This window comes from Dromiciops gliroides, chromosome 2, assembly GCF_019393635.1.
Source record: "Dromiciops gliroides isolate mDroGli1 chromosome 2, mDroGli1.pri, whole genome shotgun sequence".
In the NCBI taxonomy this organism is placed as follows: Eukaryota; Metazoa; Chordata; class Mammalia; order Microbiotheria; family Microbiotheriidae; genus Dromiciops; species Dromiciops gliroides.
The window spans coordinates 434,406,597-434,434,533 of record NC_057862.1 but is presented as its reverse complement, the minus strand read 5'-3'; the positions used below and the strand labels follow the sequence as shown (position 1 = coordinate 434,434,533).

The window sequence follows — 27,937 nt, the reverse complement described above, 5'->3', positions numbered from 1 at the left end:
GTCCTGTGAGCAGACAAGTTAACCCCACCCTAGGCAAAGGTTTTTTGTTTCTTTTCTTTGAAACAAAAGGCTGAGATAGATGCCAAAATAGAGCATGTGTGTGTGTGTGTGTGTGTGTGTGTGTGTGTGTGTGTGTGTGTGTGTGACCAGAAATGATGAGTCAGAAACACAAAAGCCTAAGACAGTTAAAGAGTCTACCAGATGTTGGACATGAATTCTAGGGCAGACTCTGTCAGAGAGAAATGAGACAATCAAAAAGAAATCATCAGATGGGACAGGAACAATTTTAATGAAAAAACAAATCACCCTCATACTTCAGTCTCACCAGTCCTTAAGTGCCTTATGGACTTGGGAAATGCCTTCAGACACTGGGCAGGCCAAAGAGCTAGAGTCACCTGGAAATTAACGGCCCTGCTAGGGTCAGGGGTCAGCACAATCAGAGGTCATTGTAATTAGGGTCATTGGCTTAGAGGATTGGGGAGATAGGGGGGTCAAAGGTCTGGAGAAAGCACCAGGCCTGGACTCTTGGGAACTAGGCCCTGATCTCTGAATGGACAGCAGTCATGATGAGGCCCTGGAAGCAGCTGATAAGCCCTCTGCCCTCTCAGTGGAGAGTGCACTGTGCCAGGCCCCGGCCTCTCCGTTCAGACTCAGCTTTTCATGTCTGCAACAGAGAAGACAGACCAGGCACTGTAGGCAATTGTAGTCTTTGCCCCTACCACCCAGACCCAGTGATCTCGTAACACTAATGGCTCACATTCATATAGTGGTGTAATGTGTACCAAACACATTCTTCATCACAACCTTGTGAAGTAAGGAGTGAAAGTATTGCCCCATCTTACAGATGAGGAAACTGGGGGCTTTCTGGTCAAGATGAAAGAATCAGAAATTCAAAGGGAGCTCCCTACTCATATGCCTCTCAAAAAAATAACAAGTGAAATAAAAAGAGGTGAATAACTTTTTAAAAATCACACAAAAGGGCAGCTAGGTGGTGCAGTGGATAAAACACTGGCCTTGGATTCAGGAGGACCTGAGTTCAAATCCAGCCTCAGACACTTGACACACTTGACACTTACTAGCTGTGTGGCACTGGGCAAGTCACTTAACCCCAATTGCCTTGCAAAAAAAAAAAATCACACAAGAAAATGAAAATCAGCCAAAATACAGGAGAGAAGTGGAGAACATTGATATGATAAGGAAAAAATGAAGTGAAATAGCAAAATTATTAGAAACATCACAGATGAAAAAAGAAACAATGCACACTATCCCCAAAGACTTCCTCAATTGGATAAAGTGACACATTTGATTTAGATATGAATTAACACTGTTAAGAAAATCACAACAGCTTCAGAAAAAGTTTTTTTAAAAATTGGTGGGGGGGGCAGCTAGGTGGCGCAGTGGATAAGGCACCAGCCTTATATTCAGGAGGACCTGAGTTCAAACCCAGCCTCAGACACTTACTAGCTGTGTGACCCTGGGCAAGTCACTTAACCCCCATTGCCCTGCAAAAAACAAAAAAAAACAAACAAAAAACAAACAAACAAACAAAAAAATTGGTGGGGGGCAGCTAGATGGTGCAGTGGATAGAGCACCGGCCCTGGAGTCAGGAGTACCTGAGTTCAAATCCGGCCTCAGACACTTAACACTTACTAGCTGTGTGACCCTAGGCAAGTCACTTAACCCCAATTGCCTCACTAAAAAAAAATAAAAAAAAAATTGGTGGGAATGAGGGCTAGAATAAAAATATTTTTAAAATATTTTTTTTAAAAATTAGGAAGAATAGCTGTGTGACTCTGGGCAGGTCACTTAACCCCAATTGCCTCACCAAAAAAAAAAAAATTAGGAAGAAGTAATAATAATTGTTAAAAACCCAGTGAAGAGGGGCAGCTAGGTGGTGCAGTGGATAGAGCACCGGCCCTGACTCCCTGGAGTCAGGAGAACCTGAGTTCAAATCCGGACTCAGACATTTAACACTTACTAGCTGTGTGACCCTGGGCAAGTCACTTAACCCCAGTAGCCTCACCAAAAAAATTTTAAAACCCAGTGAAGAAATTTTAACAGGGAAAGCTCAAAAAAAAATCAAGTGAAGCAATGAACAAAAGACTTACCATAGCAAAAAACAGGACTACAGGGCAACATACACTAGAGTAGAAAAAACAAGGCCGGAAAATGATTCAATTATTGAAAGAATTGTAAAATATAGCCTCAAGAGACAGTCCTGGAAGCTAGGTCAAGCCACAGCAGCAAGCACAAATTTAGGAAAACAAAAGAATATGAACACCATATTTCAGGAAATTGTTCAAGAAAACTTTCCAAAATGAACAAAATGAAGTAGCAATCCTTAAACAGAAAGAATTCATGGTAGCCCACTGAGGAAACTGAGGTTCAAGGAGGCTTAGTGATAAACCCATAGCTAGTGTCTGAGCTCAGATTCTGGTCTCTCAACTCCAAGGCTGGAGCTTTTTCTATTAAACCACATTGACATTGTTGGGCTCCTGGAAAATGAAAAGCTGACGTTCCCTAAGGATATAATGATAATATAATGAGGATATATAATGAGGTATTAAGGAGGATTGTGTGTTTTAGGTGGAGGGAGAAGCTAACCATGAAGTGCCCATTCTCCTGGACTGGAGATGATCTGTATGTTCCCCTGTAGAAAGCCCAGAAGACAAGTCCCTCTCTGTTCCCTCTTCCCAATCCCAACCCAAGGTTGCACTCACCATCCAGGATCTGGAAGTCATGGGAGGAGTCACAAAACCCTGTGGGCATATAGGTCAAAGGTCAGGGCATCAGAGCAGGCACAGAGGGTACCATGGGACTAAAAAGTACCCATTAAAACTCTTTATAGTCTCAGTTTTTGTCCAAATAGAGGGAAGAAGAGAGGGCAAGGGGGAGATCGAGTCAAGGTTAGAATCACCACTTGTCCACTCAGTCAAAGGCCCATAAAGTTTAGGGCTGTAAGGGACCTTAAGAAATAATCCTGATTTCATTTTACAGCTTGAGGAAACTAAAGCTTAAAGAGGTTGTGATTCTACCTAACCTAGATATAAAGGGAGATATATCATAAGTAAATTAGAAGAGCATGGAACATATTAACTATCAGATTTATGGATAAGAGAAGACTAGATGAATAAATAAGAGATAAAGAGAATTGTGGGATATAAAATGGATAATTTTGATTAAATTAAATTAAAAAGGTTTTGAACAAATAAAACCAATGTAGCCAAGATTAGAAGGAAAACAGAAAATTAAGGGAAAATTTTAGAGCCAGTTTCTCAGATAAAGGCCTTATATCTCAAATATATAGAGAACTTAGTCAAATTTATGAGAATGAGTCATTCCCCAATTGATAAATGGTCAAAGGATATAAAAAGGCAGTTTTGGGAAGAAGAAATCAAAGCTATTATAGTCACATGAAAAAATGCTCTAACTCATTATTGATTAGAGAAATGCAAATTAAAACAACTCTGAGGTACCATCTGACATCTATCAGATTGGCTAAAATAATAGAAGGGGAAAATGACAAATGTCAGGAAGGATGTGGAAAAATTGGGGCATTATTACACTATTGGTAGAACTGTGAACTGATCCAACCATTTTGGAGAGCAATCTGAAATTATGCCCAAAGAGTTATAAAACTGTATATACCCTTTGGCCCAGCAATACCATGATTAGGTCTTTTTCACAAGGTGAAAAGGAAAAGAACTAATATGTTATAAAATTGTAGCAGTTCTCTTTGTGATGGCAAAGAACTGGAAAGTGAAGGGATGTCCATCAATTAGGGTATGGCTAAACAAGTTGTGACATAAGATTGTGATGGAATACTACTGTACTATAAGAAATGACAAGCAGTTTGGTTTTAGGAAAACACAGAAAGTCTTTCATTAGATAATGTAGAATGAAATGAGCAGAACCAAGGGAACATTGTATATAGTAATAGCAATAGTATTTGAAGAGTAATAGTGAATAACTAAGATATTTTGAGTAATATGATCATTCAAATCAACTATGAAGGACTTATGAAGGAAAATGTTATCCATCTCCAGAGGAAAAAACTGATAAATGGAAATATGTATTATATGGTACCAGATATATATGTCTATATCCAGTGTTACCCTTTTCTAATGTGGGGTTGGGAGGAAGAAAGGGAGAGAACTCGGAACTCCAAATGTAACAAAAAATTTAATAAGACTTTTTCAAAAGAGAGGTTGTGACTCATTCAGTGTTGGATAGTGCCTCAGAAGGGAATAAGGACATGCATGGACAGTGGGATCCCTTCCAACTCTGAGGCTCTTTGAATCTGTGGGCTGGGAAAGCCTGGAGTGTATGAGACTGGTTCCAACAGCTAAGATAACATGGGTGGGAAAACTCACCATAGGTAGGGAAGTAAAAGGTGAAGTCTTCACTTAGTGCAGCATCAGTGACACGTTGCTCATACCTGCTCAAGACATCATCACTAACAGGGAAGGACCTAGCTACAAGGGGAAAAATGAAGTAGTCTTTTTTTTTTTTTTTTAGTGAGGCAATTGGGGTTAAGTGACTTGCCCAGGGTCACACAGCTAGTAAGTGTTAAGTGTCTGAGGCCAGATTTGAACTCAGGTACTCCTGACTCCAGGGCTGGTGCTCTATCCACTGCGTCACCTAGCTGCCCCTTGAAGTAGTCTTAAGAATGGGTCTCTGGATGGAGCAGCTAGGTGGCACAGTGGATAAAGCACTTGCCCTGGATTCAGGAGGACCTGAATTCAAATTTGACCTCAGACACTTGACACTTACTAGCTGTGTGACCCTGAGCAAATCACTTAACCCGAATTGCCCTGCACCAAAAAACCCCAAACAATCAAACCAAACCAAACAAAACAAAGGAATGGGTCTCTGGAAGCTACTTGGGCAGGCAACTCAGAGTTGAATCTGTTTCTGTGTCTATGTCAATACAAGTGTCAGAGGCTAGGGACAGGGATGGGAGGTGCATCAGTCTCAGCTCTTAACTCTTTTTCTCTTTCTCCACCATCCTCTGTGCAGCTCTCTGTCCCACGTCCATTTCTACCACCCCCCCTTACCATAGAGCTTTATGGAGAATTGCTGGTCCCTCTGATAGTACAAGATGGCATATTGGTGGTAATCTGTTTCCCCTACCACCACTTCCACACCACTGCTTCGTTTTCGTCGGCCTAGGAACAGATAATACTGTCATCTCACCTTGGATCCAGTGCCTTAAAGAAGGAGACTGAGCACCTGTCTCAGGGCTACTCTGGAGTGCTTCCTCTCCCTTGCTACCAATTCTTTACCACCCTGACCTATTCAATACCTAGGGTCCTTACCCAGAATTCTAAGCACCTATTGCCATCTCTTTAATCCCCCTGTCACTCCCTCCCAGCTAGGACTCATTGGAGTTGAGTCTGGACCTAAGATGTTTTGATTCTGGGCCCCTCAGTCACTATCGTTACCCATAGCACTGAGTTTAGCCCCCTCCCCCAATGCCCACTCTCACCTTGGAGATGGTATCTGCCCTCGAGCTTGGTGGGCCCATACTTTTGTTTGATTTGCCAGCAGATCCCATCCCTAAAGAACAGATACATTAGGACTCCAGAGATGGGGAAGGCAATCTGTCATTCTGGAGGGTTACTCAAGAAATAACTTAGGTTAGATATTAAGGAGCACTGAAGCATAGGATGTCAAAGGAGACTGGAATGGGATACAGAGGAAGACTGAGAATTCTCTGAGATAACTTCTCTGAGCCTCAGTTTCCTTATCTGTAAACTGGGGATAATAATAGCACTTACTTCATATGGTTGTTATTGGGATCAAATAAAAAGGTTATGTTAATATGTAAAATCCTTTTCAAATCTTAAAGTTCTAGTTATTATTATGATAATGGTAGGATAGAGGTGATCCTGGGTTCTTGGAGGTTATGTCAATGAAATGTAATTTTTTATAGGTCCTATCAAGCTTGAAAAACCTTAAGTTTGATTACTACATGTCTTGTTCAAGGACCAGGGTTGTTTTTTTGTTTTGTTTTGTTTTGTTTTGTTGTTGTTGGTTTTTGTTTTTTGTTTTTTGGAGGGGCAATGAGGGTTAAGTGACTTACCCAGGGTCACACAGCTAGTTAAGTGTTAAGTGTCTGAGGCTGGATTTGAACTCAGGTCCTCCTTAATCCACGGGCCAGTGCTTTATCCACTGTACCACCTAGCTGCCCCCCAAGGACCAGTTTCAAAAAAGTTTTTTGAGGCTCATTCAGGTTGACTTCTGGGAGATTTTATTATTATTTTTTTTGTAAGGCAATTGGGGTTAAGTGACTTGCCCAGGGTCACACAGCTAGTAAGTGTTAAGTGTCTGAGGCCAGATTTGAACTCAGGTACTCCTGAATCCAGGGCCGGTGCTCCATCCACTGCGCCATCTAGCTGCCCTGAGATTTGATTTTTTTATCCACAGAATCTCTTGAAGGCTTATCTCCTAAGGTATAGAGGGATTGTGATCTCCTCTAGTGGAAAGAGCACCTACAATGCTAAAATCTTGAATCCCTGAAGTATTGGAGTAATAAAATAATAGCTATACATTTATTACCGATTGGGTGCTGAGCAAGACATGACTTGATGGCTAAAATGATGCAACAGAAGCTCTCTTTCTCTTTCATGAATTGACATGACAAACTGCCAGACTACAAATACAGAGTTAAAACATTCTGGAGTACTCAACCAATAAACCCAACTAGAGCTACATCATTATCATAGTTTGAATTGTTGCCCACAAGTGCCTGGACACAACACTGATTCATAAAAACTCAAGAACAATGAGGTGGTGGTTTTTTTGTTTTGTTTTGTTTTTTGTTTTTAAATGGGGCAATGAGGGTTAAGTGACTTGCCCAGGGTCACACAGCTAGTAAGTATCAAGTGTCTGATGTAGAATTTGAACTCAGGTCCTCCTGAATCCAGGGCTGGTGCTTTATCCACTGTGCCACCTAGCTGCCCCCAAGAACAATGTTTTTAATAGATTCCAGCAGGGGCATGTAGGGGCAGAGCTGATTTTTAAATTTTTAGGGTGAGCATTTACAGCTTGGAAATTGGTAAACACAAACACTAGGAATCAGGGCTTGATTTATCATCTTGTTGATTGTCTAGGGTCTAGATTTTTAAAAAAATGATAGAGAAAAAGTTAATAATGCAGACTAAATGGGGGCAGCTAGGTGGCACAGTGAATAAAGCACCAGCCCTGGATTCAGGAGTACCTGAGTTCAAATCTGGCCTCAGACACTTGACACATACTAGCTATGTGATCCTGGGCAAGTCATTTAACCCCCATTGCCCCGCAAAAAAAAAAAATGCAGACTAAATGTAAAAACATGTCCTGTATCTTTAACAGCTGGAGAGCTGGCTGTTAAAGATTTATCAGGACATTTTATATTCATGATTTCTTAGCTACAGGAAAGAAAAGTTTTCAAAGTATTGAGACCCAGCAGAAGGAGTGGAAAACATATATGGATGGGAAGAGGTTTGTGGATCCATTTTCTTGTCTGCTATTGTATTTGTAGGTGGCTCAGTGGATAGAGCACCCCCTGGAGTCAGGAGGACCTGAATTCAAATCCTACCTCACACACCAGCTGTGTGACCCTGTGCAAGTCACTTAACCCTGTTTTCTTCAGTTCCTCGTCTGTAAAATGAGTTGGAGAAGGAAATGGCAAACCATTCCAGTATCTTTGCCTCCCCACCCCCACCCCACCCCAAACAAACAAACAAACAAAATCCAGATGGAGTCATGGAGAGTCAGACATAACTAAAATGACTCAACAGCAACATTGGGGTTGTACTAAGGACACTTGTGTCTAGCCAACAGAAGATAAGCTTCTATCCTAATGCTTGTATTGAACTGCAAAAAACAATCATTTCATCCCCATGTACAGTCATCTACAGAACATTATATATAAATGAACGTTAGCAGAAGATTCATTTGTCTACCTAAACTCCATTGAAAAAAATGAGAATGAGATAGTGATGATAATTTTTCTTTCCCATCTTTCAGCTGAAAACAACAACAACAATCTTGTAACCAATATGCATAATCAAGCAACACAAATTCACACATAGTTGATGTCTAAAAATGTATGTATATCTCATCCTGCATTTTGAATCTGGATGATAAATCTTCCTAAAGAGAAACAATAAGCCCCTCCTGGTTCCACTTCAGCCCCTTAGCCTGAGACAGGCTTGACCCCCTTTAGAGTATATAAGATATAAGATACAGTGTGCTGCAAAAGTCTTAGTTCAGTTTTAAGCTTTGGGGCACCCTGTGAGAGTATATATATATATATATATATATATATATATATTTGTGTGTATGTATTATATATGTATGTGTGTTCATTTAGACATCTAGGTGGTGGAGACAGAGCAATGGATTTGGGGACAGGAAGAATTTAGTTCAAATTTGTCCTCAGACATTTACTAGTTGTATGACTTACATGTAGTTACTGCTTTTTGCCTCAGTTTCCTCATCTGTAAAATGGGCATAATAACACATACTTCCCAGAGTTGTTATAACTCTTTTTTAAATTTTAAAAATTAAAAAAAAATTTTTTTTTAGTGAGGCAATTGGGGTTAAGTGACTTGCCCAGGGTCACACAGCTACTAAGTGTTAAGTGTCTGAGGCCGGATTTGAACTCAGGTACTCCAGGGCTGGTGCTCTATCCACTGCGCCACCTAGCTGCCCCTATGATAACTCTTATAAAATGCTTTGCAAACCTTAAAGCCTTTGTCAATGCTTTATTATCATAGGAGAAGACACTTGTAGGATTAAAGTTGCTGAAGCAAACTCAGAAATCATTTACTACAATAACCTCATTTTACATAAAATGAAATTGGGGCCCCTAGAGAGGAAGGGCTTTCCATCTAGTTACCCAAGGAGCAAGTCACACATTCTATCATACATCATGTCACAAACACTATCAAACTCATGCCTTCTGTGAAAGGCTATTTCTCCATATGTTACTCACAGTTTCCTGAATGTGTTGACAGCCAACCCCGGGCTGGACACTGCAACCTGCATCAGCGTGGCCTCCGACCTGTGGCTAGACTCCAGCAGATGGCTGCATTTGGAGGCCACAGCCACAAGGAGCCATGTTCCTGAAAACTGAGGGGACAGGTAGACTGGGACTAGAGAGCCTTGACCATGGGTCCCAGGTTGGGGAACAGACTTAGAGTGTCCAGGGGGCCAAGAGGGGAGTGGGGAAATCTCCAGGACACTAGGAGGCAGAGGCAACCCTTTCTTCCCAACCTGTTTTAGTCACTAAGGGTAGCACAGTATCTACAAGACAAAATGAGCCTAGGATCCCAGAAGTCTTAGGGCAGCTGATACAGAGACAAGCGAGACTGAAGGTATTCCTGTTCATTTTTTCTGTATCTTTGGGGAACCCTTGTTCTAGGAAGGTCTCTATAGCTTCGTTTTCACTTCTGCCTCTGGGAAGATCCTGCTTTGGGCAGAGGGGTCCTTGGGTTTTCTAAAGCAACCCTGCCTCTGCTCCTCTCTGTAACCCCTTTTCCCCCTCAGAAGATGAAAGCTGAGAAGAGCCATGCAAAGGGCCAACTCTTTCCTCCTTCTTTCATTGTCCCTACCTGATGTGGGTTGAAGTTGACCTGAGGCTGGATTTTGTCAATGGGAACCAGAGGCTGTGGGGGCTTCTTCCGTCTCTGACCAGGGGTGCCAGGGACCAGGAGCAGAGTGAGGAGGAGAGCAGTCCTCAGTAGTATCATGGTAGGGGTTACTCAGCTTGGGAGTGGGGATGATTGCTAGAGCTGGGAGGAATGGCCCTGGAGCTGGGGAAAGGCTAATCAATAAGTCAAAGTCCATTTGTCCACATGAGGCTTCAGCAAGGCTCTTTGTAGCCTAAATGGGTCATGGGGAAGAGGAAGAGTGACTTCACCAAAGGGGGAGCCTTCATTCTTAGATGCCTTGCTTTTGGGGAGCCCCTGGCCTGAACTCTGCCATCATCAGAAGCGTATGGTATAGTAGAAAAGTGAATATAAATTTGTTGATTGATTAAAACAGATAGGATTGGGCAGCTAGATGGCGTAGTAGATAGAGCACCGGCCCTGGAGTCAGGAGTACCTGAGTTCAAATCCGGCCTCAGACACCTAACACTTACTAGCTGTGTGACCCTGGGCAAGTCATTTAATCCCAATTGCCTCAATAAAAAAAAAACCAAACCAAAACCAAACCCAGATAGGATTGTGGAAATGAAAGATCATTTCCCTCATTTCAGCTAGGTGGTACAATGGATAGCACACTGGGCTTGGAGTCAGGAAAACCTGAGTTCAAATCCAGGCTCAGACACTTACTAACTGTGTGATCCTGGACAAGTCATGTAATCTCTGTTCACCTCACTTTACTCAACTATAAAATGGGTATAATAATAGGACCTATTTCCCAGGGTTGTTGTCAAAAACCAAATGTGATAATATTTGCAAAGTGCTCAGCACAGTGTCTGGCACATGGTATGTGCTATATAAACACTAGCTATTGCTCTTTGTATATAACTTATATCTCTCTTTTTCGGGGGGGTGGGTGCAATGAGGGTTAAGTGACTTGCCCAGGGTCACACAACTAGTAAGTGTCAAGTGTCTGAGGCTGGATTTGAATTCAGGTCCTCCTGAATCCAGGGCCGGTGCTTTATCCACTGCACCACCTAGCTGCCCCCTGTCCTTCATTCTTGAAGAGGACTACGACATTGGGGTGATATTGTGACTAGCAGTAAATTGGATTTAAGTGAGGGAGAGCTGTGTAAAGTCACCAACCTACTCTTTCCTCTAGAACCATCTGGGTCCACGGGCAAGATATATAACAGGATGACTGGAGAGGGTCCTGGGTGTTTAAGGCAATTTGGGTTAAGTGACTTGCCCAGAGCCACAGAGCTAGTGTCTGAGATAAGATTTGAACTCAGGTCCTCCCAACTTCAGGGCCAATCTGTATCACTTAGTTGCCCCAAATGTGAGATAACAATAGCCAGGCAGACCAAAGGGTATGTTTTTCCTGTTTCCCTTCCACAATACTAAAAGAACCAAAGGAAAGACTCCAAAAAATGGTGGATCCTTTATGGGAAACCGAGGACACACAAAATCCCATAGGATAAAAAGATGTGAAGGAAGAGCTACCTTCTTCTTGTAGTAGAGGGAAACCCCATAAAGGGGATGTAATGGTGGAAAATGGGGTACGGGTTTGTTGGGAATTGGGGTTCTTAGGAATTCCTCTTTAAAGAATTACACCCTCTTGCACACAAAATGTAGTTAGAATAAGGTGATAGTTTATTTAGGAGCAAGGGAAGGGAAGGGTGGGGGGAGGGAAACCATGAAAGAAATCCTTGGACTTTTCATGGGGAGATTTGGCATAAAGCACATGGCTCAGAGGTACCAAATCTCCTCGAACAGGAGACTGGAAGGTACTTTTATAGAGGACTGATGGGGGTGGACCATCTGCCCGTGAAAAGTTCCTCTAGTGAGAGAGGACCATCCCCCACTGGTGGTAGCTGGGGGAATTGGGTGAGGAGTGGAGGACCATCCCCCACTGGTAGTGACTAGAGGAATAGGGTGAGGGGTGGCTACGGATCCCTCTTCAGAACACAAAGGCCGCAGCCACACCCAAATTTATCTCCCCAGGGTAAGGGAGACCAGAATGAAGGGTAGGAATCCGAAGCTAGCTCAGTCCGATTTGGTTCAGCTTATCTTTCTAGGCATTATCTGTCCTCTGGTTTAGTTTCTCTAGGAGAAGATTCCTTGGTGTGCCCCAGAGAACTTCTGTAGTGCCCTGCACCCCATGACAGGGAGATGCTGAATTCACCAAAATACTAGGTATGACATGTTTCTTTGTGTGTCCTATCCTTCCTACTGCACTGTGTTAGCAATAGCTCTCGTTTCCTTGGAACAATCCTGTAAGGTCCGAAGTAGGGTTGGGGAGGGCAGCTAGGTGGCGCAGTGGATAAAGCACCGGCCCTGGATTCAGAAAGACCTGAGTTCAAATCCGACCTCAGACACTTGACACTTACTAGCTTTGTAACCTTGGGCAAGTCACTTAACCCTCATTGCCCTGCCCCCACCCCCACCCCAAAAAGAAAGTAGGGTTGGGACTGAACCTGTGATTTCATTGATCTAGAGAATTTCCCTCCACCAAAGCAGGTTAGCATCTTCACTGTAATACATAGTCCTAAAGAATTGTCTACGTCCTGGAGCACTGAAAGAGTAGGTGACTTGTCCAAGTAAGTACGTAAAAGAGGGAAGACAAGGCTTCCTGTGTCCAAGGCTGGCTGTCTATCCACTACTAGGCCACCCTGTTACTGAGGTGGAAAGTACAAATATCACCGTGCCCATTTTATAAAAGAGGAAATTGAGGCTCAGAATAATGAAGTAGAAGTAGATTACCAAACTTCTTTGCCTTAGACAGTCCTTCGAAAGTTCCAAAAAATCATTTTCCCAGTACCAAACCCCTGGTGATAAACAGCTCTGAATTTAGACAGGTTATATCCTTGCAAGATAATCACAGGCAGGGTTTTTTTAATTTTGTTTTTTTGTTTGTTTGTTTGTTTTTTTACCAGCCCGATCCTCAAATCCTTTCCAGCTCTGTAAATCTGTTCCCTACTTGTTTCCCAGTGGCGTAGCCTTTAAGAACTCAGAGTTCAGTTCAATTCATCAATGTTCATTAAATGCCTGATATGAGCAAAGCAAAGGGGGAACTAAGGTAGATATGAAAGACACTACCTTCAGGGAATTTATAATCTCTCAAGAAGGCATCAGAGGATGAGGGTGGGGGGCAGCTAGGTGGCACAGTGGATAAAGCACCGGCCCTGGATTCAGGAGGAACTGAGTTCAAATCTAACCTCAGACTCTTGATAACTTACTAGCTGTGTGGCCCTGGGCAAGTCACTTAACCCTCATTGCCCTCAAAAAAAAAAGGCATCAGAGGAGTACTTTGATGGAGGCTGCCTATGTTATTTGCTGAATTCATCCATTTGACAAAGATTTATTAACCATATACTATTGAGCTCTGTGCTCAGCACTGAGGAAGAAAGTTTAGAAAAGTCATGGATCTTGGCAAAGAATTGGAAATTGAGGGAATCACTGAACAAATTGTGGTATATAAAGATAATGGAATATTATTGTGTTATAAGAAATGATGAGGGTCAGCTATGTGGCACAGTGGATAGAGCACCAACCCTGGAGTCAGGAGGACCTGAGTTCAAATCTGGCCTCAGACGCTTGACACTAGCTGTGTGACTTTGGGCAAGTCACTTAACACCAACTGCCTCACTATTAAAAAAAAAAGAAATGATGAGCAGGCAGATTTCAAAAAAACCTGGACTTACATGAACTGACACAAAGTGAAGTGAGCAGAACCAGGAGAGTGTGGTACACAGTAACAGCAACATTGTTTGCTGATCAACTAACTATGGATGATTTAGCTCTTCTTGGCTGTACAATGATCCAAGACAATTCCAAAGGACTCATGATGGCAAATGCTATTCACTTCCAGTAAAAGAACTGATGGAATCTGAATGCAGATTAAAGCATACTATTTCCATTTTTTTTACTTTTTGTGTATGTGTTTTTTTCTTTTGGTCTGTTTCTTCTTTAACAACATGACTAATATGGAAATATTTTACTTAACTGAACAAGTATAACCTTTATCAAATTGTTTATCATCTTAGGAAGGAGAGAGGTGAGGGAAGGAGGAAGGGACAAAATTTGGAACTCAAAATTTTAAAAAAATGAATGTTAAAATTTGTCTTTATCCAATCATTCTGGAGAGCAATTTGGAATTATGCCCCAAGGACTATAGAACTCTGTATACCCTTTGATTCAGCAATACCACTGCTAGGTTTATATCCCAAAGATATCCCCAAAAAGAGAAAAAGACCTATTTGTACAAAAATATTTATAGCAGCTCTTTTTGTGGTAGCTAAGAATTGGAAATCAAAGGAATGCACATCAATTGGTGAATGGCTAAACAAACTGTGGCATATGATGGTGATGGAATATTATTGTGCTATACGAAATGACAAAGCAGGATGACTTCAGAAAGGCCTGGAAAGACGTGTATGAACTGATATATAGTGAAGTGAACATAACCAAGACAATATTGTGCACAGAGACAGCAATATTGTTTGATGAAGAACTGTGAATGACTTGACTGTTCTCAACAATACAATGATCCAAGACAATCCCAAAGGATTATTGATGAAACATACTATCTACTGCCAAAGAAAGAACTGAAATCAATGGAATAGACTGAAACATACTAGTTTTAATTTTCTTTTGTTTTTTCTTTTAATTAAGTTTTCTTGTACAAAATGACAAATATGGTAATGTTTTACATAATCACATATGTATAACCCATATCTGATTGCTTGCCACCTTAGGGAGAGGAGAGGAGAGGGAGGGAAGGAGGGATAAAAATTGGAACCCAAGGGGCAGCTAGGTGGCGCAGTGGATAAAGCACCAGCCCTGGATTCAGGAGGACCTGAGTTCAAATTCAGCCTCAGACACTTGACACTACCTGTGTGACCCTGGGCAAGTCACTTAACCCCTATTGCCCTGCAAAAAAAAAAAAAAAACTGGAACCCAAAACTAAATTTTTTTTTTTTGCAGGGCAATGAAGGTTAAGTGACTTGCCCAGGGTCACACAGCTAGTAAGTATCAAGTATCTGAAGCTAGCTTTGAACTCAGGTCCTCCTGAATTCAGGGCCAGTGCTTTATCCACTGCACCACCTAGCTGCCCCCCCCAAAAAACTATAAATAAAAATGTTTATTACATTAAAAAATTTGTCTTTACCTGGAATTGGACAAATAAAATACTATTTTTAAAAAAGAGAGAAAAGTCATGGACCTTACCATTTACTTGAAGAAGTAAACAAAATGATTATGGTTAGTGCATAAGAGAGGAGAAAAAATGTTATATGGGTGTCTAAGGTGAGAGGAAGGTCATCACTCACCAGGGAGGGTTTCATGCTTAAAGTAACATTTGTGCTGGACTTTTCAGGATGGGTAGGAATTCTTTTTTTGTTAATTGTACAATGTAGTTTATTATAAATCACAGAATTAAGATTTAAATTTTAAGGTTAACTTTCTTGACTACATTATATCCATATAATTATATCCAGCTATCAGCAATCTAAATTTATAGCCCAGTGATACTAATAATCAGAATTTCTCTGTGATTCAGTGGAGTGTTTAACTACTAATATGCTGTGTTCTATAATTTAAAATATCAAATTTATTAAAATTACACCAGATACATCATATATACATAAACAAGAACTATCACATTCACTGGTTAACTAAATAAATGTTGCTTTCATTTTCAAAGGTATTATATTTCTGGGGCAGCTAGGTGGTGCAGTGGATAGAGCACTGGCCCTGGATTTAGGAGTACCTGAGTTCAAATCCGGTCTCAGACACTTGACACTTACTAGCTATGTGACCCTGGGCAAGTCACTTAACCCCCATTGCCCCCCCCCCCAAAAAAAAGGTATTATATTTCTGTACCTGAAAACTTTAAAGAATCAACCTGCAGCAAGAGTAGGCTGTAATGTCTAGTCTTTAATTAAAATTTGTTTCTATTATTCAAATATTATGAAAAGTAATTCTAACACCAAACTCTTCAATTATATACAAATAACAATGCATATATTTTCTTGAATTGCTAAAGAACTGACCATGTATGTATACTGTAATATAGCTTGTCTGAAGAAATGTCCTCCAAAGAGATGGTTAGGAATTCAACAAGCAAAAAATAAAATAAAATAAAATAATTAAAAAGGAATTCAACAAGCAAAGATGTTGAGAGGGGATATTTCAAGCAGAAGGAATAATTTGAAGAGAATGAATGAATAAATGAACAATGACTTCCAAAAGGTCAGAGAGAAAACATGCTGGAAAGCACACTGAATTCAGATTCATGAGATCAGGTGCTTCACTTGTCTGGGCCTCAGTTTGTTCATCTATAAAATGACGGGGTTGGATTAAATAATACCTAAAGTCCTTCCCTGCTCCAGCTCCAGTTTCTGTGACCTGGTCAGACACAGTCATCCTGGATTACCTACCGTGGGTTCTGAGACCTTCCCTTCTGCTCCACAAGTACTAGTTGTGCTTGTGTGGACTCCAGTAGGGGATCTGGTTCCCTCTCTCTATGGAAGGCTAGGGAGCAGTCCAGGGGAATGTTATAAATTGTCTCCCAGGATTACTGAATCTCCAAATTGGAAGATAAGAGGTTGGTAGATAAAGAGCACTGGCCTTGGATTCAGGAGGACCTGAGTTCAAATTCGGCCTAAGACACTTGACACTAGCTGTGTGACCCTGGGCAAATCCCTTAACCCCCATTGCCCCACAAACACAAACGCAAACACACACACACACACACACACACACACACACACACACAGAGAAAAAACCCACCTTATTAAAAAAACAAATAAAAACATTAATTTGTAAAGGCTAGTTAGTAGTAGTGGTAGTAGCTGTGTGACCTTGGGCAGATCACTCAACCGCTCTGGACTTCAGTTTTCTGATTAATACAATGATTGGGTTGGCCTAGAACGTCCCTAGCAAGTTTATTGCTAAGATTCAGGCCACCTACGGTTCAGGAACGTAGCCTTGCTGCCCTCTGGTGGCCGATGGCAATCACGGTTCGGGAAAGTGTTCGGTCTCGCGCAGGCGCAGAATAAGAGGGAGCCCAGCGCGAGAACCAGAACCGCTCGAGAGAGGAAGGGGGCGGAAGCGGGGTAGAACGACTGGGAGGAGCCTTCATCGATGCTTCTGTGTTCGAGGCATCAGGCCTGGGGAGGACCCACATCATAGAGACGCGGAGAGAGCGACGGCAGCGGCGACTCGGCGCGCGAGCGGAAGTGGGGGCCGGGGGCAGAGCGGCCCGGCCCGGGGCTTCTCTCGCCTCGCCCCTTGAGCCCCGCCCCCCTTCTCGACCCGGCTCCGGCTTCGGTTCCGGCTCCGTGAGGCGGCTCCCGCGGGGTGAGTGGGGGAGCGCGTCTTGCGGCCCCGCCCCGTCGTGGGGAGGGGGCCCCCCCCTCCTGCTGTGAGCGCGCCCCTACAGTGCCCCGCCGAGGCAGGCCTCCTCCCATCAGGGCCCCCACCCAAGAGACGCCTCCCTGTGGGAGGACCTCCCCCCCAGCCCAGCTCCTGACACACCTCATCACCCCCACAGGGCCCCCCCCCCCATAGGGACTTTCCCCACTTCCATGACACACCGCCTCAGGGACTCCTCAACTTCCCTGACATCCCTTACCCCCAAAGGTACCCCCTCCCCTCCGCAACCAACCTCTCTCCCAAGCAGGGATCACCCCACCCTCCTGACACCTCACCCCAAAGAATTCCGAGCAGGGACTCCTCCCCAATAGGTACCTCACCACTAAAGGACCCTCCAGCAACGACCTTCCCCAACAGATACTTCACCCTCAAAGGACCCTTCCCAATAGCAATCCCCCCCACCCCCCAGGACCCACTTCCCTAACAGACGCCTCATCCTCAAAAAACCCTCCCAACAGGGACCCCTTCAAGGGAACCCCCACCCACCTCCCTAACAGATACTTCACCCTCAAAGGACCCTCATCTCCAGGGTCCACTTCCCTAACACCTCCCTCTCAAAGTATCCCCCTACCAGGAATCCCTTCTCAGTAGTGACTGCTCCAGGGGAACCCAACTCAACAAGACACCTTTTAAAGCCTTAAAGAGATTCCTCCCCAACAGAGACCTCCCCAAGTGACACCTTCTCCAATAGTGAATCCTCCCCCCTTGGGGTCCCTTCCCCAATAGTGATATCCTCTCCTCAATAGCAGATCTCTTAAGGGATCCCTTTCCTAAAAGCATCTTCTCCAACAGAGAATGTCCCAAGGGATCCTGTCCTCTAAAATGACTCTCCCCAACAGCAAGCACATCCTCAAACATTACTTTCCATCCATCTCTGACACCCCCTTCTTTATTCTGTTTTCCTGCCAACCCTGACCTCCTCCGCCCCTCCCCCCAAATTCCCCCAGCTACCTTGAGGAGGGTTTCCTACAGCTGGACCCTGGTACACTGAAAAGGCTCTGGAGTCAGGGACTTGCATTCAAACCCTGCCCTACATCAATCATTGTGTGACCTTGGGCAAGTCATTCTATCTCTCTAGCCTCAGTTTCCTTATTTGTAAAATAAGGAGGGGAGTGTGGACCAGATGGCCTCCAGGACAGAGTCTCTTTCAGCTCTAGATCTCTGTTCCTGTGATTCCTATGTCATCAATCCTCCCTTCTCTCTCAGTGTCTTCAGGATTTAAAAACCCTGCTTTTGCCTCCTGAGTTATGTTGGAGCACTGAATGTGTGGACCTTCAGGAGAATGGGAGAGATTCTGCTCCCTAGGAAGTTGCTTTGAGGAATACGAAGCTCCTTCCTTAAGGGACCATTTAAAGGGGAACCAGCCATTATTGGAAAAAGAAATCTCTGCCAGTGCAGCCACTTTTGAGAAATTTGGGAAACACAGGGGTCTGTACTTCCATTCTAGCAAGGCTTCCCTGGGGGAGCCTGCCTGAGTAAACCCCAGGACTTGGGATTGGGTCTTACGTGGAGAACGTCATGGCCATATCTGTCTATAGATAGTAAGCATCATTACCAACCATGTTAAACTATGTCTTCCACTTAGGAAAGCATATTTGGGATTCATGTGATAGCAAGGCATGAGAAATCTCCCAGACTAGAGAGCCTTAATTTCCAGGGACTTAGATGAAAACTCCTCAGGTTAAGAAAATCCTGCCAATAGCCCATTTCATTTCTATAATCTAGAAATATGAGTCTCATATTCTGTGTAATAAGCATGTCTCAATATCTGGGCGTATGCAAACTATATATTTTGCTTACAATTTGCTTTTGATTTTCAATTTTCCAGTGCCCTTTTGTCCCACTGCTGCTAGCAGTTCTAGTTCCCTAACCAGGGAGATGTAAATCACATTTTGATCTGTCACCTGGAGGATTCCTTACACAGATAAAGTCTTGACTTCAACTTAGGTTTCAGAAGTCAGGGATCAGCTCCCTTCTTTGGCCTTTCATTGGGCAGGATAAGCTGGTTCTGACCTGCCTCACTTTTTCAGTACCCTGTTTTGTCCCTTGAACCTATGTGGTGAAGGTAGCTTGCTTTTCCTCTGTAGGGAAAGGTCATTAGGTGACAAGTCAGAATGGAATGGTGTCAGGCTGTAGTAACTCTTAAAGGGAGTAGATAAATCCAGGGACTTGGTTTAGCCTGGCACCCTTTGTTTTGTACTCAGAAATCCTTGAGTCTCTCAGACCCAGCTCCTCAACAATTTCAGGCCCGGTCCATAGAAAGCTGATGTTGCAGAGATTGTTAGCCTGGAAGAAGGCAGGTTGTGATGCAGGCTTGAGGTGGCCTTTTTTATCCCTAGATTATTGGTATATCCTTGGAAAATCGTAGAGGAGTCCCCAGCTCACTCATGGGTAAGAATTCCTGGGGCTGATGGTGATCATAGTATAGTTGCTGTTGTTGTTTGGGCTTTAGCATTTAGTCAGCAAATATTAAGTGCATGTTTACTGGTTTACATGTTTACAAGAAAGTCTTCTATAGTTTCTGGGGCCTCAATATAGCTGGTGTTTAGAATCCCTAGTTTCCTTCAAAGTTCCACCAATATGCCAACTTTTACTTAAAGACTTTCCTGGGGCAGCTAGATGGCACAGTGGATAGAGCACCTGGCCCTGGAGTCAGGAGGATCTGAGTTCAAATCCGGCCTCAGACACATGACACTTACTACTAGCTGTGTGATCCTGGGCAAGTCATGTAATCCCAATTGCCTCATCCAAAAAAAAAAAAAAGACTTTCCTATTTCCCCCAGCTACTAGTATTCACCCCCCCCATTATCTTCATACCATACATACATACATACATACATACATGAATATATCACACACAAAAATGTATACTTTACTATTTCTTCCATGTCTACCATCCAGAATTATCTTCTACTTTTTGTATACATAGGGTAGATATATAGAAAGTGTCCCAAGAGTCTGTGCAATTTTAAGTTTTAATAGCTTAAGTTGAGTATTATTATCTCTGTCTCCTGCTTAGATCATAAACTTCTTGAAGGTAGGAACTGTTGAGCTTTTGTCTTTGTATCTTCATTCCCTAACTCCGTGCCTGACAGGTAGCAAGCATTTAATGAACCCTCATTTGATTACTGTGAGAAACAGTGTGGCCATTTGAGTCTCAGAGCCCTGAATTCTTTGTTTCTGGTCTTGCTTTCCTTAATCCATTTCTTCTTAGCTCCCTAGTCTTCACCAGGCCAGGCAACCAAGCTAGACTTGGGGTCAGGAAGACCTAAATAAAAAATATCCCTCAATCTTATTAATTCTGTGACCATAGTGAAGTCTTTTGAGCCTTAAATTTCCTTCATCACTAGATTGTGAGCTTCTTGAGGACAGAGACTTTATTTTGCCTACCTTGTATCCCCACTGCTTAGCACAGTACCTAGCACATAGTAGGTGCTTAATAAAAGTTTATTGACTGATCTACAAAACAGGGATGATATCTACAGTACTTACCTCAAGTTGTTGTGAAGATTAAATGAGATATATAAATGTTAGTTTTGTACTTGGTTTTTATTATACCACTGCCTTGTCCCTCCATTCTTGTTACTCTGTCTGACTCAGGTGCATGTGATTTCAGAGTCCTTGCGGACAGAATGACACGATGGATGATGGGGGCAACCCCTTCCTTCCAGACAGTATTATTTACCAGATCTTCTTGAGCCTGAGCCATGAAGATGTGCTAGCTGCAGGGTTGGTGTGCCGCCAGTGGCAGGCAGTATCTCGAGATGAGTTCCTGTGGAAGGAGCTGTTTTACCGATACTACCAGGTGGCCCGAGATGTTCCTCGTCATCCAGGTCAGTGAATAGATGGTGAGGTTGAGGTTGGGCATCATTTTCCCCTTGGGAAGGAGAGGGCTTTTTTTTTTTTTTTAAACCTCTGAGCTGAACAGCCAGGCTGGAGACATATTAAGCTTGTGTCATAACTTGCTGATGACTTGATGACTGATTCTTGGTCACAGTGAAATAACATTACCCAGGACCATAGATTTAAAGCTGGAAGAGACAGAGACATCTAGTCTAACTCCTTCATTTTAAAAAAGAGGAAGGTGAAGTCCAGAGAAGGAAATTGAGTTGCTTAAGGTCCAACAGTTCTCTGATGCCTTCTGTGTACAGAGCAGTATATTAGAGTCTTGAGGAGATACAGTATTTGGATAAGACAGGCTCTCTGCATTCATGGAGCTTTGTATTTGGTAGTTTCTGGGAAAATTTGGGGGAGATTAAGTTCCAGCCCATTTACCCTCCTCAGCTTAGCCCAGCCAGTGGCTATGCTCTTGCTAGGTCAAGCTGTAATAAAGAATTTGCTCCTTACAAATCATTTGTACCTTTCTCTTCTTTTGCCCTGTTGCTCCCAAATGATACCATCTTATGGCTTTGTGTGATACAGCTGCTGTCTCCTGGTATGAGGAGTTTCAGAGACTCTATGACACCATTCCCTGTGTGGAAGTACAGACCCTGAGAGAACACACTGATCAGGTTCTCCACCTCAGCTTTTCACACACAGGATACCTGTTTGCATCCTGTTCCAAGGACTGTACTGTAAAGGTAAGGGTGTTACTGTAATGGTCGACTTGGACTGCTGTTCCTATTGAGCCAAGGTGCCTTCTTGGGAGCACTGGGAGAGTAATCTGGTATGGTCGACATTTCTTTGTGTGCAGAAATAATCATGGTGACTGGCCAAGGTGTTGTCACTATTGCTCCCTTGGCCTCAGCCTTTTGGGCTAGATTGTCCTGAGCTTGTAGCTTAAATGCTTTCAGGAAAGTGTTAGAGAATAGGCAGACTTAGTGAGGGAGAAATTCAATGGCTTTTGTATCTCTTTGTGGCCTAGGGCCACAAACACTATCTAGGGAGCCTTAGCCAAAGTCCTTTGCTAACATAGGCCCATATCTTAATTCAGTTGTCTAGTAGAAATAGGAACTAGTGGGGGCAGCTAGGTGGTGCAGTGGGTAGAGCACTGGCCCTGGAGTCAGGAGTACCTGAGTTCAAATCCGGCCTCAGATACTTGACACTTACTAGCTGTGTGACCCTGGGCAAGTCACTTAACCCCCATTGCCCCACCAAAAAAAAAAAAAAATAGAAATAGGAACTAGCCTGAGAGGTGTCTGGCTCCTGACCTCTAGCTTCTTGAGTCAAACATAGACCTAGGTACAAATGGAGTTTTGGAAGGTCATGTGTGAGTTCTATATCTAATTAAAAGGAGAATTGCATTGATTTAAAAATGCAAAACAACAGTGGAAAGAATGTGAAGATTTCAGTTTATACTTTTAACCTCGCTGATGGGCATTTGGCATTTTAAGTCCTTGTGTCCAATCTCAAAAGAGTGGAGAGGTTGAGACTGTGGCCATGCTGAAGCCCAGCCAGTTACACTCTTTTGGCTCTGAGATTACCTTCTAGCCCTAGTGACCTTGAGCTACATCTAAACCTTACTTAAAGGGAGGCTACTTTGGGAATGTTGGTGAGTATTCCCAGTTTTAGGGTTACTTAGAGATCTCTGGGTTAGAAATCTTATTTAGTTACCACTTACAGCTCAGCTAGCTGAAACTCAAGGTATGTAGTCCCTTTAACTCTTGCCATCACCTCTGCCAGCTTGAGTCAAGGCAAAATCCCCAATCAACTTGGCTTTGGGGGAAAGAGCTTCCCAGGTCCCAGGATAGTTTTCTCTGTACCTTTTGCAGCTGAAGGGAATGGGAACCATTCCACACACAGCTGAGTTATTGGGGCTTACCACTTAGGACTCTTCTTCCTGTATCCACTACTACTGGCTTACAAGATATGCCTTCAATGGTCGTTATTAGTGGGCATCTAACCCTTTGAAGCACTTTCTCCTTCCTGTCTTTCCTCCTCTATTCTCACAGATCTGGAACAATGACCTGGCCATCTCACTTCTGCACAGCTCCAACATGAGGCCTTACAACTGGAGCTACACCCAATTTTCCCAGTTCAACCAAGATGACACACTGCTCCTTGTGTCAGGAGTCTTCCTGGGGCCCCACAACTCTTCATCAGGAGAGATTGCTGTCATCAGCCTGGGTAAGAGTATGATGCCATCCCCGATCTGTGCAGCTTCTTCCAAAACTACCCCCAGTTCCCTTTGCCAGATGAGTTATCAGGAGCCTGGTCTTATCTTACTGGGGGCTCCTCAAAGAGAGCCTCCTCCCCTCTGAAAGTAGGGGGAAGAGACTACACTCCTATCCTCCCATTCACCCCCAGTTTCACTGTTGGCTTCTTCACCCCCTCCTCCACTTCTTCTCTGCTCAACAGACAACTTTGCTCTCCTCTCACGAGTCCGAAACAAGCCATATGATGTGTTTGGATGCTGGCTCAATGAAACCAACCTGATCTCTGGGAATCTACATCGGATTGGAGACATCACATCCTGCTCTGTGCTTTGGCTCAACAATGCATTTCAGGTTGGGAAGACACTCTCTGAGATTCTTGGAGGACTCTAGCACTAAGAGGGGGAATAGAGGCCCTTGGAATTTTTATGGCCAGGGTTCTTACATGCCATCACACCTAGAGGAAGTTCTAATGGGAAGGGCCCTGAGTGGAAAGCAAGGAGCCCTGGGTTATATATAGTTATGGGGTTTTTTGTTGTTTTGTTTTTTTGGGGGTTTTTTGTGGGGCAATGGAGGTTAAGTGACTTGCCCAGGGTCACACAGCTAGTAAGTGTCAAGCGTCTGAGGCCGGATTTGAACTCAGGTACTCCTGAATCCAGGGCCGGCACTGTGCCACCTAGCTGCCCCCTTATATATAGTTATAATCCTAATTCCATCCCTGATTTTCTGTGGCACCCTGGGTGACTCAACCTCTTACTCTTCCCACTTATGAGAATAATAATCTATCTCAGGGTTCTACAGGTATACTGGAAAAGCAACACACACTAAGCCAACACTGGCAGCTAGAATGCTTCTTACTCTTAGTTTTTCCTTTCCCTAGGATGTCGAGTCAGAGAATGTTAATGTGGTGAAACGGCTCTTCAAAATCCAGAACCTTAATGCCAGCACAATCCGCACTGTGATGGTGGCCGACTGCAGTCGCTATGATACCCCTGACCTCCTGCTGGATACTGGACCCCAGCCAGCTTCTGTCGCCACCTCACCTTGCCGGGTTTTTGACCTGGGTAGTGATAATGAGGAAGAGGAAGGCTGGGTCCGACCCCCACCTGAGGCCCAGCCCCGTCGGGGCCCCAAGGAAGGGCTCCGGCGCTTCCTAGATGATATTATGGAGGGCCGGGCACGACCTGTCTTGTCAGAACAGGAGCTGGAGAGCAAAGTTGCGGAGTTTCTGGCCCAAAACCGGACCAAAGCCCCAGAGGCCAGCAGAGAGAACAGCGACAAGAAGAAATATTTGATCTTCACCACTGGCTGCCTCACATATTCTCCACACCAGATAGGTAACAGCACAAGCTTATATAGCCTAGTGATCAGCTCATGGTGCCCAAGAGAGAGTCAGTAAAGGAAGCATCCCACACAGACAGGCAATTGGAGCGTTATTGAAGGGAAGTGGGAGAGGAGATCTGAAGAGGCCCCTGAGGATGAAGAGGTTATCTAGGTGCTCAAGAACAGGAAGAACCAAACGGGGATAAATTGAATGATCAGATGGAATGGCTAGAGCAGAAATCGGGTAGAGGGATTGGAGAGTAGGCTTAGTAAAGAAAGAGCAGAACTGGGTGTCCAAAACCCAAAAAACTAAAAAAAACTGATGTCAAGCTCCGCACAATGCCTGGTAGTACTGTTGAGAACCACAAGGTGGCAATATTGTGGGGGCTTTTAAGTAGACATTTCCAGGTAGCTAACTAACTGTATGGGGTTTGCAGCCTTGGCATCACAAGTAGCAATTCCTAGCTGAATGGTTGATCCTTATATTTGAGGTAGGTAGAGAGATGACAGAAATACTTGTGGCTCTGTAAACTAATGGAGTACTAATACCCATTTATCTCTGGCCTGTTCTCAACTAAAGGACAATTCACTTGGATTCTGATGCTAGTTCCTTTTACTTGCTGAGCAACTTAAAAGGGCAGCTAGGTGGTGAAGTAAGTAGATGGAGTACTAGGCCTGAATTCAGGAAGACTCATGTTCTCAAGTTCATATCTGGCCTCAAACACTAGCTGTGTGACCCTGGGCAAGTCACTTAACTGCCTCAACTCATGCCTCAGTTTCTTAGGTGTAAAATGAGTTTGAGAAGGAAATGGCAAACTACTTCAGTATCTTTGACAAGAAAACCCCAAACAGGGTCACAATGAGTTGGACGTGACTGAAAAACAGCTCAACGATGACAAATCATTTGGTGTGCCTCAATTCTTGTTGTTTTGCAGGGCAAGGAAGGTTAAGTGACTTGCCCAGGGTTACACAGCTAGTAAGTGTCAAGAGCCTGAGACCGGATTTGAACTCAGGTCCTCCTGAATCCAGGGCCAGTGCTTTATCTAATGCACTACCTAGCTACCCCCCCACCTCCACGCCGTGCCTCAATTTCTATATTTATAGATACATGTCCTAGAGACATTGTGAAGAGGAAATAAGAGAACCTAAGTTAGATAACCCTTTGGAAAAAAATTTAAAGTCCCTGAGGAATGTTAGGTATCATCTTTTTTCCCGTTGCTTTTGTACTCCTAGGCTTTGTCATTTTCTTAGTATCTGTTCAGCTACCTTAAGTAATGCCTTTTTTGGGGGAGGGGGAGACGACAGAAGTAGCAGCATTTAGGGTAGAGTAGAAATGGAAAGGATTTTTAGAGACTTATCCTGGCCATTTTGCTAATAGCCTGTCTTCTCTTGTACCTTCACTTTAAATTTTTCTTCTTCCCTGTCAGGAATTAAGCAGATCCTGCCTCACCAGATGACAACAGCAGGGCCAGTGCTGGGAGAGGAGCGACGTTCAGATGAGTTCTTTGACTCGTTGGATCATGTGATCGACATCCATGGACACATCATTGGGATGGGTCTATCACCTGACCACAGGTGGGGTTGAGGAGCAAGTTATCAACCAAGCAAGCTCTTAGGGGCAAGAATTGGTCATTGACTCAGGCAGGGGTTGCCAGCATGGGGGAATTAGTGGTTCTTCTTTTGGGATCCAAATTCTTCATTCCCCCTACCCAGGTACCTGTATGTCAACAGCCGCTCATGGCCCAGTGGCTCAGTGGTGTCAGACCCCATGCAGCCACCACCTATTGCTGAGGAGATTGACTTACACGTGTTTGACCTTAAGACTATGAAGGAAGTGAAGAGGGCTCTCAGGGCCCACCGTGCCTATACACCCAATGATGAGTGCTTCTTCATCTTCCTTGATGTCAGCAGGGATTTTGTTGCCAGGTACTATCCCCCAGAAAGCCCAAATCCATACATTTAAGCTCCCATCCCAACTGGAATTGACAGGTTTCTTTTTGGGGAGTGAGGTGGGGGAAGAAGGAAGACTATACCCCTATCCCAGCTAGGGTGGAGAAATTACTTGGGAAATCTGGGTTGAGGTGATTTCTACTCATTTACACAAAGAAACCATATGAAGAGTATTCAGGATGACAGGAGATGCTAAGTGTGAAGTATAATAGAAGCCAATGAACAGAGCTTACAGTAGGGGAAGATAGGGCAGAACATATAACCAGCTCTCTCTCATGTCTCACTTTGGGTTTTTTTTGGTGAGGCAGTTGGGGTTAAGTGATTTGCCCAGGGTCACACAGCTAGTAATTGTTAAGTGTCTGAGGTCAGATTTGAACTCAGGTCTTCCTGAATCCAGGGCCGGTGCTCTATCCACTGTGCCACCTAGCTGCCCCTCATGTCTCACTTTAAAGGTTGGTTATAGAGTGAAGGGGCCTAGGCAGTCTAGCACATAGCTGCTTTGGACTCCTACAGGGATCTTGTCTTTTTTCACAGAGTAAGATCCTGTAGTACCAAGCCTGGGGTGGGAGGGGTGAGGTGAAGGATTTGGAGATGGAATTCCATTAGCTCTGACTCCTATCTCACATGTACCTAACAGTGGTGCAGAAGACCGACATGGCTATGTCTGGGACCGACACTACAATATCTGCTTAGCCAAGCTCCGGCATGAGGATGTGGTCAACTCTGTGGCCTTTAGCCCCCTGGAACAGGAGCTGTTGCTGAGTGCCAGTGATGATAATACCATTAAAGTATGGCGGTCACCCGCACTGTGCGCATCCACCAAGCCTCCCGTCCACGGCCCCGTCCACTCTTCTTCTCCTGGTTGGGCAGCCAAAAGAGCTGAGGAACCCCATATAGCTTATCTTGAACTCACTAGTTCTTCTGGAGGGGCAGATACCTTGGTTTACAGGAGATTGTTCTAAGTGCCCAGGCCATCAACAAACCAGAGAGAAGCAACAGTCAAGATTTGTGTGGCTGGTCTGACAAATTAGGACTAAGTCCTCCACCAAGTGATGACTCCCATCTTGTTCTCCTTCAAATCCTAGTTCAGGAACTGATTTTGGAGAGTCCGCCAAGTGACAGTGGCTGTCACACACTTGCTCAGGACCCAATTTTTGTTGATGGCAGTTTGGTACTGATCTGAAGAATCCTTTCCCATTCTTGGGCTTGCAGTAGTTCTGCCACAAGATGAGGCCCAGCCATTAACATGAACTGTTTGGGGGGCATCGTCTGTGTATGACAGCAATGTTGGCAGAATTATAGGAGAAAGAAGAGTTCAGACACAGAGTGCTTCACCTCCAACTCCCACCCCTTTAATTCTAGCACAGGGACAACTGAGTAGGATTTATGATTAGAAATAATTTTACAAAATAGGTTATTTGAACCTTCCTTTTATTTAGGTTTCAGATGTGTTCTATTTCAAAGATAGGGTTCCCAGTTTTTGAGGTTTGTAAGGAAGCT

At 43.8% G+C, this 27,937-nt stretch overlaps 2 protein-coding genes across 4 annotated transcripts; one reads left to right on the top strand and one right to left on the bottom strand.

The window, feature by feature from the left end:
* Positions 1-265: 265 nt before the first annotated feature.
* C8G (complement C8 gamma chain) lies at positions 266-9,807 on the bottom strand. Of its 3 annotated transcripts, none has more exons than XM_043989010.1 (8): positions 9,603-9,807; positions 8,984-9,120; positions 5,489-5,559; positions 5,058-5,168; positions 4,374-4,499; positions 2,721-2,759; positions 2,109-2,142; positions 266-664 (listed from the first exon to the last, which is right to left on the bottom strand). In XM_043989010.1, exons 1-7 carry the CDS (start codon positions 9,738-9,740, stop codon positions 2,126-2,128), a joined length of 639 nt encoding a protein of 212 aa, XP_043844945.1. In that variant the 5' UTR covers positions 9,741-9,807; the 3' UTR covers positions 266-664; positions 2,109-2,125. The 3 variants fall into 3 exon arrangements, with proteins under 3 accessions (XP_043844945.1, XP_043844948.1, XP_043844947.1); XM_043989013.1 differs by having other exon boundaries at positions 4,374-4,475; XM_043989012.1 differs by lacking the exon at positions 2,109-2,142.
* A 6,923-nt stretch (positions 9,808-16,730) lies between these two features.
* Positions 16,731-27,320, top strand: FBXW5 (F-box and WD repeat domain containing 5). Its single transcript, XM_043988999.1, is given in 10 exon segments — positions 16,731-16,997; positions 20,673-20,905; positions 21,495-21,652; positions 22,964-23,138; positions 23,370-23,518; positions 24,045-24,501; positions 25,915-26,062; positions 26,201-26,413; positions 27,075-27,238; positions 27,241-27,320. Coding segments are annotated over 9 exon segments (1,737 nt in total). The 5' UTR covers positions 16,731-16,997; positions 20,673-20,712.
* The last annotated feature ends 617 nt before the right edge of the window (positions 27,321-27,937 follow it).